Source organism: Cervus elaphus, chromosome 7, assembly GCF_910594005.1.
Source record: "Cervus elaphus chromosome 7, mCerEla1.1, whole genome shotgun sequence".
Taxonomy (NCBI): Eukaryota; Metazoa; Chordata; class Mammalia; order Artiodactyla; family Cervidae; genus Cervus; species Cervus elaphus.
Genome location: NC_057821.1, coordinates 26,709,971 through 26,729,279, shown reverse-complemented (window position 1 = coordinate 26,729,279; position 19,309 = coordinate 26,709,971). Strand labels below are relative to the sequence as shown.

General features: G+C 39.6%; 1 protein-coding gene across 1 annotated transcript; it reads right to left on the bottom strand.

The window, feature by feature from the left end:
* Positions 1–17,103: 17,103 nt before the first annotated feature.
* Positions 17,104–18,993, bottom strand: LOC122696794 (endogenous retrovirus group K member 113 Gag polyprotein-like). Its single transcript, XM_043906925.1, is given in 2 exon segments — positions 17,104–17,757; positions 17,760–18,993. Coding segments are annotated over 2 exon segments (1,881 nt in total). The 3' UTR covers positions 17,104–17,110.
* Positions 18,994–19,309: the final 316 nt, after the last annotated feature.

Below are 19,309 nucleotides of genomic sequence, written 5' to 3'. Positions count from 1 at the left end.
TCTCCAGCATTTATTGCTTGTAGACTTTTGGATAGCAGCCATCCTGACTGGTGTGTAATGGTACCTCATTGTGGTTTTGATTTGCATTTCTCTAATAATGAGTGATGTTGAGCACCTTTTCATGTGTTTGTTAGCCATCTGTATGTCTTCTTTGGAGAAATGTCTGTTTAGTTCTCTGGCCCATTTTTTGATTGGGTCATTTATTTTTCTGGAATTGAGCTTCAGGAGTTGCTTGTATATTTTTGAGATTAATCCTTTGTCTGTTTCTTCATTTGCTATTATTTTCTCCCAATCTGACGACTGTCTTTTCACCTTACTTATAGTTTCTTTTGTAGTGCAAAAGCTTTTAAGTTTCATTAGATCCCATTTGTTTAGTTTTGCTTTTATTTCCAATATTCTGGGAGGTGGGTCATAGAGGATCTTGCTGTGATTTATGTCGGAGAGTGTTTTGCCTATGTTCTCCTCTAGGAGTTTTATAGTTTCTGGTCTGACATTTAGATCTTTAATCCATTTTGAGTTTATTTTTGTGTATGGTGTTAGAAAGTGTTCTAGTTTCATTCTTTTGCAAGTGGTTGACCAGTTTTCCCAGCACCACTTGTTAAAGAGGTTGTCTTTTTTCCATTGTATATCCTTGCCTCCTTTGTCAAAGATAAGGTGTCCATAGGTTCGTGGATTTATCTCTGGGCTTTCTATTCTGTTCCATTGGTCTATATTTCTGTCTTTGTGCCAGTACCACACTGTCTTGATGACTGTGGCTTTGTAGTAGAGTCTGAAGTCAGGCAGGTTGATTCCTCCAGTTCCATTCTTCTTTCTCAAGATTACTTTGGCTATTCGAGGTTTTTTGTATTTCCATACAAATTGTGAAATTCTTTGGTCTAGTTCTGTGAAAAATACTGTTGGTAGCTTGATAGGGATTGCATTGAATCTATAGATTGCTTTGGGTAGAATAGCCATTTTGACAATATTGATTCTTCCAATCCATGAACACGGTATGTTTCTCCATCTGTTTGTGTCCTCTTTGATTTCTTTCATCAGTGTTTTATAGTTTTCTATGTATAGGTCTTTTGTTTCTTTAGGTAGATATACTCCTAAGTATTTTATTCTTTTTGTTGCAATGGTGAATGGTATTGTTTCCTTAATTTCTCTTTCTGTTTTTTCATTGTTAGTATATAGGAATGCAAGGGATTTCTGTGTGTTAATTTTATATCCTGCAACTTTACTATATTCATTGATTAGTTCTAGTAATTTTCTGGTAGAGTCTTTAGGGTTTTCTATATAGAGGATCATGTCATCTGCAAACAGTGAGAGTTTCACTTCTTCTTTTCCTATCTGGATTCCTTTTACTTCTTTTTCTGCTCTGATTGCTGTGGCCAAAACTTCCAACACTATGTTGAACAGTAGTCGTGAGAGTGGGCACCCTTGTCTTGTTCCTGATTTCAGGGGAAATGCTTTCAATTTTTCACCATTGAGGGTGATGCTTGCTGTGGGTTTGTCATATATAGCTTTTATTATGTTGAGGTATGTTCCTTCTATTCCTGCTTTTTGGAGAGTTTTAATCATAAATGAGTGTTGAATTTTGTCAAAGGCTTTCTCTGCATCTATTGAGATAATCATATGGTTTTTATCTTTCAATTTGTTAATGTGGTGTATTACATTGATTGATTTGCGGATATTGAAGAATCCTTGCATTCCTGGGATAAAGCCCACTTGGTCATGGTGTATGATTTTTTTAATATGTTGTTGGATTCTGTTTGCTAGAATTTTGTTAAGGATTTTTGCATCTATGTTCATCAGTGATATTGGCCTGTAGTTTTCTTTTTTTGTGGCATCTTTGTCAGGTTTTGGAATTAGGGTGATGGTGGCCTCATAGAATGAGTTTGGAAGTTTACCTTCATCTGCAATTTTCTGGAAGAGTTTGAGTAAGATAGGTGTTAGCTCTTCTCTAAATTTTTGGTAGAATTCAGCTGTGAAGCCATCTGGTCCTGGGCTTTTGTTTGCTGGAAGATTTTTGATTACAGTTTCGATTTCCTTGCCTGTGATGGGTCTGTTAAGATCTTCTATTTCTTCCTGGTTCAGTTTTGGAAAGTTATGCTTTTCTAAGAATTTGTCCATTTCATCCAAGTTGTCCATTTTATTGGCATAGAGCTGCTGGTAGTAGTCTCTTATGATCCTTTGTATTTCAGTGTTGTCTGTTGTGATCTCTCCATTTTCATTTCTAATTTTGTTAATTTGGTTCTTCTCTCTTTGTTTCTTAATGAGTCTTGCTAATGGTTTGTCAATTTTGTTTATTTTTTCAAAAAACCAGCTTTTAGCTTTGTTGATTTTTGCTATGGTCTCTTTAGTTTCTATTGCATTTATTTCTGCCTTACTTTTTAAGATTTCTTTCCTTCTGCTAACCCTGGGGTTCTTCATTTCTTCCTTCTCTAATTGCTTTAGGTGTAGAGTTAGGTTATTTATTTGGCTTTTTTCTTGCTTCTTGATGTAAGCCTGTAATGCTATGAACCTTCCCCTTAGCACTGCTTTTACAGTGTCCCATAGGTTTTGGGTTGTTGTGTTTTCATTTTCATTCATTTCTATACATATTTTGATTTCTTTTTTGATTTCTTCTATGATTTGTTGGTTATTCAGAAGCGTGTTATTTAGCCTCCATGTGTTTGAATTTTTAACAATTTTTTTCCTGTAATTGAGATCTAATCTTACTGCACTGTGGTCAGAAAAGATGACTGGAATGATTTCAATTTTTTTGAATTTTCCAAGACTAGATTTATGGCCCAGGATGTGATCTATTCTGGAGAAGGTTCCATGTGCACTTGAGAAAAAGGTGAAGTTGCTTGTTTTGGGGTGAAATGTCCTATAGATATCAATTAGGTCTAGCTGGTCCATTGTGTCATTTAAAGTTTGTGTTTCCTTGTTAATTTTCTGTTTAGTTGATCTATCCATAGTTGTGAGTGGGATATTAAAGTCTCCCACTATTATTGTGTTACTATTAATTTCCTCTTTCATACTCGTTAGTGTTTGTCGTACATATTGCGGTGCTCCTATGTTGGGTGCATATATATTTATAATTGTTATATCTTCTTCTTGGATTGATCCTTTGATCATTATGTAGTGTCCTTCTTTGTCTCTTTTCACAGCTTTTATTTGAAAGTCTATTTTATCTGATATGAGTATTGCGACTCCTGCTTTCTTTTGGTCTCCATTTGCATGAAATATTTTTTTCCAGCCCTTCACTTTTAGTCTGTATGTGTCTCTTGTTTTGAGGTGGGTCTCTTGTAGACAGCATATATGGGGGTCTTGTTTTTGTATCCATTCAGCCAATCTTTGTCTTTTGGTTGGGGCATTCAACCCATTTACATTTAAGGTAATTATTGATAGGTGTGGTCCCGTTGCCATTTACTTTGTTGTTTTGGGTTCACGTTTATACAACCTTTCTGCATTTCCTGTCTAGAGAAGATCCTTTAGCATTTGTTGAAGAGCTGGTTTGGTGGTGCTGAATTCTCTCAGCTTTTGCTTATCTGTAAGGCTTTTGAGTTCTCCTTCATATCTGAATGAGATCCTTGCTGGATACAGTAATCTAGGTTGTAGGTTATTCTCTTTCATTACTTTCAGGACGTCCTGCCATTCCCTTCTGGCCTGGAAGGTTTCTATTGATAGGTCAGCTGTTATCCTTATGGGAATCCCTTTGTGTGTTATTTGTTGTTTCTCCCTTGCTGCTTTTAATATTTGTTCTTTGTGTTTGATCTTTGTTAGTTTGATTAATATGTGTCTTGGGGTGTTTCGCCTTGGGTTTATCCTGTTTGGGACTCTCTGGGTTTCTTGGACTTGAGTGGCTATTTCCTTCCCCATTTTAGGGAAGTTTTCAGCTATTATCTCCTCGAGTATTTTCTCATGGCCTTTCTGTCTTCTTCTTCTGGAACTCCTATGATTCGAATGTTGGGGCGTTTCACAGTGTCCCAGAGGTCCCTGAGGTTGTCCTCATTTCTTTTGATCCTTTTTTCTTTTTTCCTCTCTGCTTCATTTATTTCCACCATTTTATCTTCTACCTCACTTATCCTATCTTCTGCCTCCGTTATTCTACTCTTGGTTCCCTCCAAAGTGTTTTTGATCTCATTCATTGCATTGTTCATTTTTAATTGACTCTTTTTTATTTCTTCTAGGTCTTTATTAAACAATTCTTGTATCTTTTCAATCTTTGTCTCCAGGCTATTTATCTGTAACTCCATTTTGTTTTCAAGATTTTGGATCATTTTTATTATCATTATTCTAAATTCTTTTTCAGGTAGATTCCCTATCTCCTCCTCTTTTGTTTGACTTGGTGGGCAGTTTTCATGTTCCTTTACCTGTTGGGTATTTCTTTGCCTTTTCATCTTGTTTAGATTGCTGTGTCTGGAGTGGACTTTCTGTATTCTGGAGGTCTGTGGTTGCTTTTTATTGTGGAGGATTTACCCAGTGGGTGGGGTTAGACGATTGGCTTGTCAAGGTTTCCCGGTTAGGGAAGCTTGCGTCAGTGTACTGGTGCGTGGAACTTGATTTCTTCTTTTTGGAGAGCAATGGAGTGCCCAGTAATGAGTTTTGAGATGGGTCTATGTGTTAGGTGTCACCTTGGGCAGCCTGTATGTTGACATTCGGGGCTATGTTCCTGTGTTGCTGGAGAATTTGCATGGTATGTCTTGCTCTGAAACTTACTGGCTCTTGGGTGGTGGTTGGTTTCAGTGTAGGTATGGAGGCTTTTGGACGGTCACTTATTGCTTAAAGTTCCATGTAGTCAGGAGTTTTCTGGTGTTCTCAGGTTTTGGGCTTAAGTTTCCTGCCTCTGGATTTCAGTTTTATTCTTCCTGTAGTCTCAGGACTTCTCCAACTATACAGCCCTGATAAGAAAACTTCTAGGTTAATGGCGAAAAGATTCTCCCCTGTTAGGGACACCCAGAGAGGTTCACAGAGTTACATGAACAGGAGAAAAGGGAGGAGGGAGATAGAGATGAGCAGGAGGAGAAAAAGGGGGACTCAAGAGGAGAGAGACAGATCTACGCAGCTGTCTGTTCCCAGAGTGTTCTTCGTATCTCAGACACCTACAAGGATTCACAGAATTGGATTGGGAAGAGAAGGGGAAAGGAGGAAATAGAGGTGTTCTGAGGTAGAAAACAGAGAGTCAAGATTGGGAGAGAATAATCTTCGGTTTAAAGATAGGGCTTCTCTTTTTTTTTTTTTTGTAAGGTTATAGTGTAGTGAAAATGAAAATGAAGAGTAGTAGAGGAGTACTAGAGGACTTTAAAAGAAATAAGAGAAAAAGAAAAATAGAAAATAAAAGAGAAAACAGAAAGGAAAAAAAAGAAGAAAAAAGAAAAAAAAAGAAAAAAAAAAAAAAAAGAAAGAAAGAAAAAAAAAATTTTTTTTCCCCCTAATTAAAAAAATCGTAAAAATCTCTGTAAATGAAAGTTAAGGAGTAATGGGGGAGTAATAGGGAATTTTAAAGGAAAATAAAAGAGAAAAAATAAAAAAGAAAAAATATAAAAAGAATAAAAAAAATTTTTTTTTTTTTCCTTACTTAGAGAAAAAAAAGTAAAAATATATCTAGGAGTTTCTCTGGAGCTGCTGCGGTCAGTGTGGGTTCGGCTCAGTTTCAGATAGCTCCTCGTTCCAGCTTACACTTCTCGATATCTACAGGGCCCTTCCGGTGAAGTCGGTGTTTTCTACAGGGATTTTAATCTGTGTGCACCAGTCCCTTCTGAAGCGGTTCCCTTTGTTTATTTGGCTTCTGTTTGCCGGTCTCTTCAGAGCCTCATTTCCGCCCTGACACAGGCGGGCGGAGGTGGACTCTTATTCAGTTAGCTAGTTCCCTTGCGCTGCTGGGAGGGGCTGACGCTGCGGGGAGGGGCTGACGCTGCGGGGAGGGGCTGGCCCTGCGGGGCGGGCTGGCGCTGCCGGGAGGGGCTGACGCTGCTTTCTCCGTCTGCGCTGCTCAGGCTCCCGGCTGTTCTATATGGAGCGCGCCCCGCGCTGCGCTAGGTTCCAGCCCTCGGGTGTTACACAAAAGCGCGGAAGGAAAAGCTGCGCCTGCTCTCTGTGCCTTCCCCGTCAGAGCGGTCCATGCAGCGAGGGGCTTGATGGGCGCACTATCCCCAGGTGTGGCGCACTCACTCCCTTCCGCGGACCCAGTCTCAGTTTCCGCTGACGCCAGCCGGGTGCGCGCGCCTTCCGCCCTCTGCCTCCCCAGCCCCAGTCCCCGCCCGCGCCGGTCGGGTGCCTGCGCCCTGTGTCTCGCCGCGACCTTCACCTCCCCCCTGCCTCCTGCCTCCGGCGGGGCTGGGCGGGTCCGCAGCCTGCGACCTCTTCTTGGGACTTTCTCCGTCCCTTTGTTCTGCGAACGGCCGGCAGTGTGTTCCGGCCGGTTAATTTTCTCTGTTTTGGTCTCCCACAGTTCAAGTTGGCACCTCACAGAAGCTCCCTCCGATTGTCCTCAGGGCACTCAGGCCCGGACCCTAGCCCAAGCAAGGCCGCCTAAGACTCCCTTCCTGGGACGGGTCTCCGTCCTTAGCTCTTTTGTCTCACTTTTTATCTTTTATATTTTGTCCTACCTCCTTTCGAAGACAATGGTCTGCTTTTCTGGGCGCCTGATGACCTCAGCTAGCGATCAGAAGTTGTTTTGTGAGGTTTGCTCTGCATTCAGTTATTCTTTTGATGAATTTGTAGGAGAGAAAGTGGTCTCCCCGTCCTACTCCTCCGCCATCTTGGCTCCTCCCTAAAATATCTTTGATAGTAAGATGTTCTTCATCAGAGTCCATATCACTCACCAGGATATAATTGTGCTTTCCTCCAGGCTGAAGAAGAACAAATAGGAAACCCTTTACCTTTTTTCCCTCCATGTTTTCTCTTGTCTTTTCCATTTCTCCCTGTCTTTATCCCATTTCTTCTTTTGAGTCCCTTGAACTTCCTCTACCCTGCACTACCTTTATATTCCATTTTCTTTCAGATGTGGTAATAAAAATGATCAGGTGTAGGACAGGTAGAATTATAGGAGCACTAAAAGGTGATAGGGACAGAGTTGGAGCATCATGGAGACAGCATGAAATAAGGACAAGGAGGCAGGAAGAAGAGGAGGAATATGCTGAATAATCCTCATTTACACTTCAGAGAGAATTCATTGAAATTACAGAAATTTAAAGAAAGAAAAACAAAGGCTTCTTTGCCAGCTGTAGACCTTTTAATTTTTATTCCCATATTGTATCCTATTGCTATAGAGATAGGACCCAAGAGAGATGTAAGGATGAAACTTCCTGAGAGATAACTATTTACTCACCGTGTTTGAACTGAGCCTTCCTCCTGCCTGAGAGAAAACACACAAACATGCGTAAATATGACAGTATTTCTTAACATTATAAGGAAGATGCAATTAATGCCATACATCTGCTAACAGTTGTATCTGTATATTTGTCAAGTATTGCATATTTTTAAAATAATCAGAGAAATCTCTGAAGTCTATTTTATTTTATTTTTTTATAGGAAGTATTTTTATTTTCCACTGTTGACTTTGCATCTGAGATTTAGTAGTTGTTAAGCCTGAAAAATGTATTAATATTAAAGTTTCTTTTAGAGTAAAATATAGATTTAATTAAAAGCATTTTTATTAATGACTTGATATAAAATTTTAATGTGATGGAATCATGGATGTAAATCGTGGAAGTCTATTTTAAATGAAAAATTCACTTCAAGTTGAAGAGAACTATCTGATACATAGGGTCATGAGAATTTAAACAATACTCACAATGGCGTACTAAAAAATATTGTAGGAATACCTCATAAAATAGCCTTAGACTGTAGAGATACATTATCAGTGAAGTTTACTTGAGCAAAATTTCAGTATAAAATATCCTGAAGAAAGAGTAATTTCTTGATTTATTGTTTGAGTGAATTAAAATAAAAATTAATAATAGCTATGGTTGGGAAGAGAAAAAAATAGGCACAATCAGGAAAAATATTTATAGACATTGGATCATCTGAGAGTACGGTCAAGAAAATTGGACCAACTCTCAGCTTTACACGTGGTATTGGAAATCAATATATAAAGGACAACAAGAAATTTAGGCAAAGTGTGTAAATCAAAAAGAAAAACATATCTTTTTCACCAGATTTGGAGTTTGAACCATTCCTTTAATAACTGAGATAAAATCTCGAACAAAACCATGGGCATCCTATCTCAGAGGACAAGTTGAAGAAATCCAGCTAAAGAAAGCTTTCTATTAAATAGAGAAAGCGCTATCCTTCTTAGTCCAACCTTCTTTATTTAACCAACCTCATAGTGAAATTGTGATAATCATCTGGAAAATAGTAAATTAAGGCTGTACTAAAGGGAAAAAAATGGAAACTAAAAAAAAAAATTTCTAGGAAATACCTCTGCAAAAGATAAAGATCAGAAAAAACTACTAGTTTCATACTGAAGGAGGTCTGATAAGTTAAAAAAAAAAGTAAATGTTATAGAAAATCAACAGAAAATAAAAGTAAGATGAAAATTTCCAGGTATGGGATTTCCAATTCAAAATTTAGACTAAATATGCATTTGGTATATAAAGAAAACTGAGCATTGAAGAACTGATGTTTTTGAGCTGTGGTGTTAGAGAAGACTCTTGAGACTTCCTTGACCTGCCAGGAGATCCAACTAGTCCATCCTAAAGGAAATCAGTCCTGAATATTCATTGGAAGGATTGATACTGAAGCTGAAACTCCAATACTTTGGCCACCTGATGTGAAGAACAGGCTCATTTGAAAAGACCCTGATGCTGGGAAAGATTGAAGGTGGGAGGAGAAGGGGACAACAGAGGCTGAGATGGTTGGATGGCATCACTGTCTCGATGGACATGAGTTTGAGCAAGCTCCGGGAGTTGGTTATGGACAGGGAAGGCTGGTGTGCTGCAGTCCATGAGGTTGCAAAGAGTTGGACATGACTGAGTGACTGAACTGAACTGAACTGAACTGCATTTAGTAAAATAGTAAGATATTTTATAATAAATACTATATGTAAGACAGATTAAGCAAGATGTTTTTAAGTAGAAATATTATTTGTATAATTAGTGAAATACATATATACAAGTTCTGAAAAGGTCTTTTAAACGATGCCATAAGCTGTTGAGAAAGTGAATGATTATAAGGGTACGAAGTTCTTGCAACTCTGATGATTTCTAATTCTTTGCATTTAACAAATTTGCAATAAAATTAGTTATGTTACAGATTTGTAGGGCTTTCAAAATTAGCTTTGAAAGTCTGTACACTCTGGTTTTATCACCTATTGCAAAAAATCAAAGAACTGTGATGAGGCTCTAACCAAATTTGCTCCACTCCTTACACAATAACTTACATAATAGTAGCAAATTTCTCAGCAAACAAACCTCTTATAAATGAACAGAAAATACAAGGAATAAAATTGATATTGAAGATTGACTCATGTATTCAGGGGGAACATAATTTATAAAAATGAGTTAATGGATCCAAATAAATACTAGGATTACATAAGCAAAGTGGCATAAAGTTGTGCTTTATATACTTCTTTTATCTTTTTTCTATAATGTGACTCTAAGCTTTATTGAAGGCCCTTAAAATTTCATGCAAATTTTAAGTGATTAGCTCATTTCTAGAATTTAAATTTTAATAAAAGACAGCATTTGAGAGCCCTTAGAATGCATAGAATTCAAGTTTTTGTGTACAAGGTACACTTTAACTTGTCCTACACTATAGGAGGAAACCTCTCTGGCAGTGTTACATCCACCGTGTGGTCTTTTTCCAACTATCCTGTGCTCACTAGACTAAAACATCAATCTGTATGCCAAGTTATAACCTTCCTAAATTTAGATGCCTTTTAGGATATAATTCCTCACTTTTAAAAGAAAGGAGAATAAGGTAATCTCACATACCTTCCAGTAAGGAAGAACTCATTGCTCTAAATTAAATAAGAGGAAAGTAATAGAAAAGAGGTGTTATGTGTCAGTGAAGAGAGATCTATGTCAAATGAGGTTATCTTGTTGACAACTGACAGGTCAGAACTTTAAAATGTTCAAACTTGGCACATATCTTCATAAAAAATTCTATTCATGGAAATTATTAAGCATTAAAGCAGAGACATTACTTTGCTTACAAAGGTCTGCATAATCAAAGCTATAATCTTTCTTCTTTGGTTGTACCATCGTTTTTCACACTGAAATGCACTGAAGAGGGATCTATGTCAGATGAGCCTAGCTTGGGGAAATCGGGTTCCCTTGTGGCTCAGCTGGAAAGAATCCGCCTGCAATGTGGGAGACCTGGATTCAGTCCCTGGGTTGGGAAGATCCCCTGGAGAAGGGAATGGCTACCTTCCGGGACCAGCCGGCAAAGAGAACAAGTCCCGACCGCAACCACACGGAAGCCTGAGGAAAAAAAGCTGAAAGTAAAGGATGGGGTCGAGAGGGCTGAATGCTCTTTAGGCAAGTCAGCAAGTTTATTGAGTAAAACAGCTACCTTTATACTAGTACAAGCAGAAAACATAATTCATAAAAAATGCCATCTGGTGTTTGTCACATCAATACAATTCTTTGTTTCAAGTGATTGCAGAAGCTTACATCTTGTTTTTGGCATTCCCAAAATAAACTACTAAGGGAAGGTCACTACTACGTTTTTCTCAAGGAAGAACAAAGGAGACCCGGCAAATGTTTTACTACTTTATCATGGGGTGGTGGGACAGGGAATGGCCTCTTTCAAGGCCTTTCCCAGGGCCTTTTTGGGCCTTGAGCAGGCCGGCTCCCCGCATCTCCCCCTTTTTTATTTATTAAAGGCTGAGCCTTCTTACATATTCCTCGAGAAAAAGCAGACAGGTTATTTTTTCAAAATACAGGAAAATTTTATAATCCTTTCAGTAACCAAATTCATAATGCATTGTAAAATACATGGTCCACAACAAAGAAAACAGAGTACAATAACAAGCACTGTAAGCAAGTTTTTCCACCAATCACTCATAAACCAGGATTTAACTTGTTCCCAAAAAGAAAGGGAGGAATCCTGCATGGAAAGTATTTGATGTTGAAGATCATTTACAGCATCAGACACATTGGAAGATAAATCTGGGATATACACACAACATTCTACTTTTATTACAGCGCAGGTTCCAACAAATGTCTGCCTAAATTTCTTTCTCCAAAGTGGGGTTGATGTTCTCGTTGTTCCCAACAAATGTCCGCTCGTTTCAGCAATTGTCCTTTTTCTGGGATCATCCAAAAGTATTCATCCCAAATCTGATAATAGTCCCCAAAATATCGGCTGGCATGAACTTGTCCTTTGCTTGAGGAAGTAGCATACTGATTAAAGGCAGCAGAAATTGTCCCAAGGCTTTGACTGGCATTAAATCTAATCCGGGAGTCATAAGGTTTCGAATTACACCAGGTCAAGGCTGTAATATTAAGAGAATTAAGGCTAAGGTGAATCTGTTTATACTGTTTTAAGAATTCACACACCGCAGGTAAATCTTCCTGACTTATTGGCAAAACCCACCATGGTAAACCATTTACAACTGACAAAGGCATGGCAGTGCATACCCAACAAGAAGAGGCATTATGAGAATCAGCATAGGAATGAGCCCAAGAAAGAAAAACATTTCCTTCAGCGCTAGGAAAGGCTTGATTCATAACAGCGCATGCTAATGCAAGCACCAGGTAGGATAGAGAAATGTGTGGATTGGTTGTATCCGCAGCAATGTGTCTTGCTCGTTCCACGAACTCATGCAGTTGTTGATTTGTTGGCAGAACATTCCTCTCTTGTGTCTGCATACTCTCCATTCGAGCAGTCAGCGACCGTCTCCGTCTGGCATTCGAGCAGTCAGCGACCGTCTCCGTCTGGCGTACCAGCCTCACCGGGAGCCAGCGCGGTGCTTCGGCATCCTGTGGAAAAACACAAACATGTCCCCGCCCCCATATCAAAACAGGGTCAGGGCCATGCCATTGATTAGTAATTGGATCTTTCCAAGTTACGAAAGGTTTGTTGGTAGCGGCTGGGGACCAGAATCGCTGTGCCGCGGTTTTTCCTTCAAAGTCCAAATTTAAAAAATTAAGAATGAAAAGGGCATGATGTAAGTAATTATATGGTGTGAGGGGATATAACTCCCCCTTCTTTAACTTTAAAAGCTGATGTTTTAATGCCTGATGAGCTCGTTCAACGATGCCTTGACCTTGGGGATTGTAGGGGATGCCTGTTTTAAGAGAGACGGAGAGACGGGAGCAAAAATTAAGAAAAGCGGCAGAAGTATATCCAGGTCCATTATCTGTTTTGATGGTCTTTGGAGTTACGATAACGGAGATTGCTGCAAGGCAATGTGCGATACAATGTCGAGCTGCTTCTCCTGTTTGTAAAGAGGCAAAAATATATCCAGAAAAAGTATCTATATTAACATGAACATATTTCAATTTACCAAAGGAAAGAACGTGAGTAACATCCATCTGCCATAAATGGTTGGGAAGGAGGCCGCGGGGGTTCACACCATAGTGAGGAACAGAAAAAAATTGAGGACAAACAGGGCAGCGTTTAACTATTTGCCTGGCAGCTTCATGGGGTATTTTAAATTGTAATCTGAGGGTATTGCTGTTTTGATGATGTAATTGATGAGAGCGTTCTGCGAGTTGGGTCTGGGAAAGGAAAATATGAGTAGCTGAATCAGCTAATGCATTTCCAGAGGCAAGTGCTCCAGGTAGATTTGTATGAGCGCGAATATGGCCAAAAAAGCATTTATGCACCCTTTGATATAAAAGAGCTTGTATATCTTGAAACAGCTGCTGAATCACTGAATTGACAGTATGAATAAAGGGAACAGTTTCCAATTGGTTAAGAGCTCTAACAACATACTGACTATCAGAAAAAACATTCAAAGGTTCAGAGGCAAAATGTTGTAAAACAGCAAACACGGCTCATAATTCTACTTCTTGTGCAGAGGAACAGCCTGTAAACCAGGAGGTAACATTATCATTAATAACATAAGCAGCCTTCCCGTTTGAGGATCCATCGGTGAATACGGTGACTGCGTCTTTAAGTGGCTGCGAAACAACTACGGAGGGAAACACAAAGTCCTGTTGACTAGCAAAATGTAGCAGCTTATTAGCAGGAAGATGATTTTCTAATCTGCCGGCAAAATGAGCTAGGGCTGCATTCCAGGAATCACTGAACTGGAATAGCCAGTCCTGTTGTTCCTTTGTAAATGGTAAACAGATAAAGTAAGGGTCTCTCCCTAATAATTCTCTGGAATCTCGACGGCCCTTAGCGATAAGATTACTGACTAGATCAAAATAAGGGGTGAGTACCCGAGCAGGGGAAATAGGCAAATGTATCCAATAGAGAGGGGAATCTTGAAAAAGAACAGCTGTAGGGGTATGTTTAGAAGGAAGTATATACAGACCCCATTCTCTTGTATAATCATAATGAGAACTTGTTTGAGCAGCCAAAGCTTTTTCTACTGTATTTAAAGCTTGGCGTCCTTCATCAGTCAAAACCCGAGGCGACGTAGGCTCTGAAGGTCCTTTAAGAATATCAAACAGAGGTTTTAATTCCCCAGTAGTGATTTTCAAATAAGGACGAATCCAATTAATATCTCCTAAATAATTTTTGAAAATCGTTCAATGTTTTCAAATTATCTTTACGAAGTTCTAATTTTTGAGCTTTAAAAGTCTCCCCTTCCAGTCTAAAGCCTAAATAAGAATAAGGTGGGCTATGTTGAACTTTCTCAGGAGCTATTTGAAGGCCATAGTGCTGTAAATCATCCTGCAAGCTGGAAAAGGCAGACAACAAAATATTTTCATTAGAATGAGCTAGTAAAATGTCATCCATATAATGAATCATATATAAAGAGGGATATTTTTGGCGAGTAGGTTCCAAGGCCTTAGCAACAAACTTTTGACACAAGGTGGGGCTATTGGCCATGCTTTGAGGAAGTACTTTCCATTGGTAACGTTTCATGGGTTGATGAAAGTTATTGGCAGGGACACTAAAAGCAAAACGAAGGCAGTCTTGTGGTGCCAATGGTATAGTATAAAAACAATCTTTTAGCTTGATAGGGATTGCATTGAATCTATAGATTGCTTTGGGTAGAATAGCCATTTTGACAATATTGATTCTTCCAATCCATGAACACAGTATGTTTCTCCAACTGTTTGTGTCCTCTTTGATTTCTTTCATCAGTGTTTTATAGTTTTCTATGTATAGGTCTTTTGTTTCTTTAGGTAGATATACTCCTAAGTATTTTATTCTTTTTGTTGCAATGGTGAATGGTATTGTTTCCTTAATTTCTCTTTCTGTTTTTTCATTGTTAGTATATAGGAATGCAGGTATTTTTCACAGAACTAGACCAAAGAATTTCACAATTTGTATGGAAATACAAAAAACCTCGAATAGCCAAAGTAATCTTGAGAAAGAAGAATGGAACTGGAGGAATCAACCTGCCTGACTTCAGACTCTACTACAAAGCCACAGTCATCAAGACACTATGGTACTGGCACAAAGACAGAAATATAGATCAATGGAACAGAATAGAAAGCCCAGAGATAAATCCACACACCTATGGACACCTTATCTTTGACAAAGGAGGCAAGGATATACAATGGAAAAAAGACAACCTCTTTAACAAGTGGTGCTGGGAAAACTGGTCAACCACTTGTAAAGGAATGAAACTAGAACACTTTCTAACACCATTCACAAAAATAAACTCAAAATGGATTAAAGATCTAAATGTCAGACCAGAAACTATAAAACTCCTAGAGGAGAACATAGGCAAAACACTCTCCGACATAAATCACAGCAAGATCCTCTATGACCCACCTCCCAAAATATTGGAAATAAAAGCAAAAATAAACAAATGGGACCTAATGAAACTTAAAAGCTTTTGCACAACAAAGGAAACTATAAGCAAGGTGAAAAGACAGCCCTCAGATTGGGAGAAAATAATAGCAAATGAAGCAACAGACAAAGGATTAATCTCAAAAATATACAAGCAACTCCTGCAGCTCAATTCCAGAAAAATAAATGACCCAATCAAAAAATGGGCCAAAGAACTAAGCAGACATTTCTCCAAAGAAGACATACAGATGGCTAACAAACACATGAAAAGATGCTCAACATCACTCATTATCAGAGAAATGCAAATCAAAACCACAATGAGGTACCATTACACGCCAGTCAGGATGGCTGCTATCCAAAAGTCTACAAGCAATAAATGCTGGAGAGGCTGTGGAGAAAAGGGAACCCTCTTACATTGTTGGTGGGAATGCAAACTAGTACAGCCGCTATGGATAACAGTGTGGAGATTTCTTAAAAAACTGGAAATAGAACTGCCATATGACCCAGCAATCCCACTTCTGGGCATACACACTGAGGAAACCAGATCTGAAAGAGACACATGCACCCCAATGTTCATCGCAGCACTGTTTATAACAGCCAGGACATGGAAGCAACCTAGATGCCCATCAGCAGATGAATGGATAAGGAAGCTGTGGTACATATACACCATGGAATATTACTCAGCCATTAAAAAGAATTCATTTGAATCAGTTCTAATGAGATGGATGAAACTGGAGCCCCTTATACAGAGTGAAGTAAGCCAGAAAGATAAAGAACATTACAGCATACTAACACATATATATGGAATTTAGAAAGATGGTAATGATAACCCTATATGCAAAACAGAAAAAGAGACACAGAAATACAGAACAGACTTTTGAACTCTGTGGGAGAAGGTGAGGGTGGGATATTTCAAAAGAAAAGCATGTATACTATCTATGGTGAAACAGATCACCAGCCCAGGTGGGAAGCATGAGACAAGTGCTCCGGCCTGGTGCACTGGGAAGACCCAGAGGAATCGGGTGGAGAGGGAGGTGGGAGGGGGGATCAGGATGGGGAATACGTGTAAATCTATGGCTGATTCATATCAATGTATGACAAAACCCACTGAAATGTTGTGAAGTAATTAGCCTCCAACTAATAAAAAAAAAAAAGAAAAGAAAAAAAACAAAAAAAAACCAATCTTTTAAATCAATAATTAACTTATAAGTCCCCTTTGGAATAGCTATAGGAGAAGGGAGACCAGGTTGTAAAGGCCCCGTAATAACCATGGTCTCATTAACTTTTCTAAGATCTTGTAGCAATCTCCATTTACCAGATTTCTTTTTAATCACAAAAATAGGAGAGTTCCAAGGCGAATTAGAGTGTTCAATATGACCAACCGCCAATTGTTCCTGCACCAATTGTTCTGCGGCTGATATTTTTTCTTTTGTGAGAGGCCATTGATCGACCCAGACAGGCGCATCACTTTTCCAGGTAATCGCGTCCGCATGAGCCACAGGAGATACAATGGCCTCCCCTAAAAATACCCTAATCCTGATCAAAGAGGCAAGGTTTTATTCTGAACAGGTGACAAATTTCCTTCTCCATTTTCCCCCAATCCCTGATTAGGCAATAGCCCCTGATTCAAAAGCATCTGGCTAACAGCATCATTTGGGGAGAATATGTAAACTCCCATTTGTTTCATAACATCTCTTCCCCATAGATTAACAGGAATATTAGGTAAAATGTAAGGCTGAATATGTCCTTCATGACCCTCAGCATCTTTCCACTTAAGCAATTCAGAACTCTGTTCAGGGTTATGAGACTGGCCAATTCCCTGTAAAGTGGAGATGGCTACTTGCTTATTCCAATATTTTGGCCAATCATTTAAGGATATTACAGAAACATCAGCCCCAGTATCCAATATCCCCACGAATTTGTGCCCATTAATAAGTAGTTCTAATTCTGGGCGAGTCTCTTTTATATTTTGAATCCAATAAGCAACAGATGACCCAAAACATGCGCCTTCCCAAGGTTGAGCATTTTTTATTTTCCCCATGGGTATAGTAGGCAGCATGACCAATTGAGCTATGTGCTGTCCAGAAGGGATACTAACAATGTTTTTGGGGGCACAAGCCATAATTTTTATTTCTCCAGTAAAATTTGAATCAATTACTCCAGGGGCGATTTGATCCTTTCATAGTCCAACTGCTTCTTCCTAATAGCAAACCCACGGAATTTTGCGGCAACGGTCCATAAACCCCAGTGGGTAGCACTTGCATTCCCATTTCAGGAGTTAGTACTGTATAGGTGGAGGAACAGAGGTCCAATCCTGCGCTGCCTGAGGTGGCTCTATAGAGATCTTTGACTCTGGGTTGGAAATCGCTCCCTGATGATTTTCCTGAATTGCCCCATAACATTGTTTCCGGGCCTGGGGCTGGCCCCTCACCCAGTTTCCCCACACAGGTGCAAGCACTTTTCCATTAATATCTGTTTTAGATCTACAATCTTTTGCCCAGTGCCGTCCCCTTTTACATCTGGGGCATAAATTAGGGCCTCCAGTTTGTTTATTGGTCGTTTCTCCTTTCTTTTGGGGGCATTGTATAGCTCGGTGTCCTATCTGTCTGTAGGAGAAACAACTGCCAGGGGGCCCGTTAGCCCTATTCTTAATCTTTCCTTTGTTAGCTTGTTGGTACAATATTTCTTTAACAGTTTTTCCCTGTAGGGCAGCTGCGATGGTTAAACCTTGCATATATGATGGCCCAATATCTGCACAAATCCGGATATAATCAGCTAGTCCTCCTTTCTTTCTGTAGGGTCTCAAAGCAGCCTGGCAAGCAGAGTTAGCATTTTCATATGCCAGCTGACGGGTTAAAACCATACCTGCTTCTTCATCTCCTATAACTCGAGATACTGAGTCAAGGAGACGAGCCACAAAATCCTATAAGGCTCGTCAGGACCCTGTCTTATTTTTGACAAATCTTCATATTTTTTATTAGATGTAGGAAGCCGCTTCCAAGCTATCAAAGCCGCCTCATTTATTTGGGGATAAGCTTCAGGGGGATAATTTAATTGCTGATTAGTAGCCCTATAGGCTCCTTCCCCCATAAGCATTTCAAAACTCACTTGCAGACCATTCCGTCTATTTCTGTCTGCAAAAGTTCCACATTGCTCTCCAAACTCTGATTTCCATAGCAAATAATCTCCCCCAGAGAGGCAGGCCCTAGAGACCTGCTTCCAATCATTAGGAGGTAAATATTGAGTATTTAAAGTCTCAATGATGGACATAGTAAAAGGAGCAGTTGGTCCATACTGGGCACAGGCTTGTTTTAATTCTTTAATTTGTTTAAATGGCAGGGGTTCATAATACCTTCGCTGTTGAGCGTCTTCAAGGACGGGGAAAAGGATAGGAAATCCTGCCAAGGTTTCTCCCTGTTGCCTTGCCTGGCGAATTGCAAGTTGGAGGGGGGACAGTTCAGGGGTGTTTTTTACAGATAATGCCTGTGCGGAAGCCTCAGACTCCTTTTGCATATCAGCTCTCGGTGGATCTAATCCGGCAATAACGGACGGAGGCTGCGATGGTAACTGATTAGAGGGACATAAGGGCTGGGAAAAAAGCTTTAAATTAAGAGCATCAAGACGTTTAGTCACAGTTGTAAGCAATTTTTTAACCTCCGAAAAAGGGGATAATTCCGCTTGTGTTTTAACAGCGGTTTTTTCAGCAGCAAATAACTCCCACGGATCTTCTGCTTGCTCAGCAGGGTCTAATTCAGAATCAGAGTCAGAGAAACTCTGTACAGGGGGTTTTTCTGCCATATCAGAACCATGCTCCGAAGGAGGAGCAGTAGGCAAGGTGGGAGGTTTGCCAATTATATTCTTTAACGCAGTCTCCAATTTTTTGCTTTCATGTTCAGGGTAAAAGTCTCTGATAAGAGTCCATAATGAATAGGCATCTAACAGTACCTTCTCAGCCCCATGTAAAGAATAATACTGCTGAATTTGCTCCCCTACCTTTTTCCAAGTTTCTATATTTACAGTCCCATCCTCAGGGAACCAAGGACAAACTTCTACAAACAACAAAAACTTTTCTAATTTATGTTTAGCAACAATAACTCCTCTCACCTTTAACATAGTCTTAAGCATAGTTACAAAAAGTTCTCTACTACTACCTTGACCCATAGTTTATACTCTCGACTAAAACCCTCTCCGCCCTCAAAAAATCTGTACTCACATTTCTTTTTTTTTTTTTTCCCTCGGGATCCCCTCTGTACTCACGTTTCAGGCGGCTGCGACCGTGAAGCCCGATCGAGTCCCTGTTCGGGCGCCACCTGCCGGGACCAGCCGGCAAAGAGAACAAGTCCCGACCGCAACCACACGGAAGCCTGAGGAAAAAAAGCTGAAAGTAAAGGATGGGGTCGAGAGGGCTGAATGCTCTTTAGGCAAGTCAGCAAGTTTATTGAGTAAAACAGCTACCTTTATACTAGTACAAGCAGAA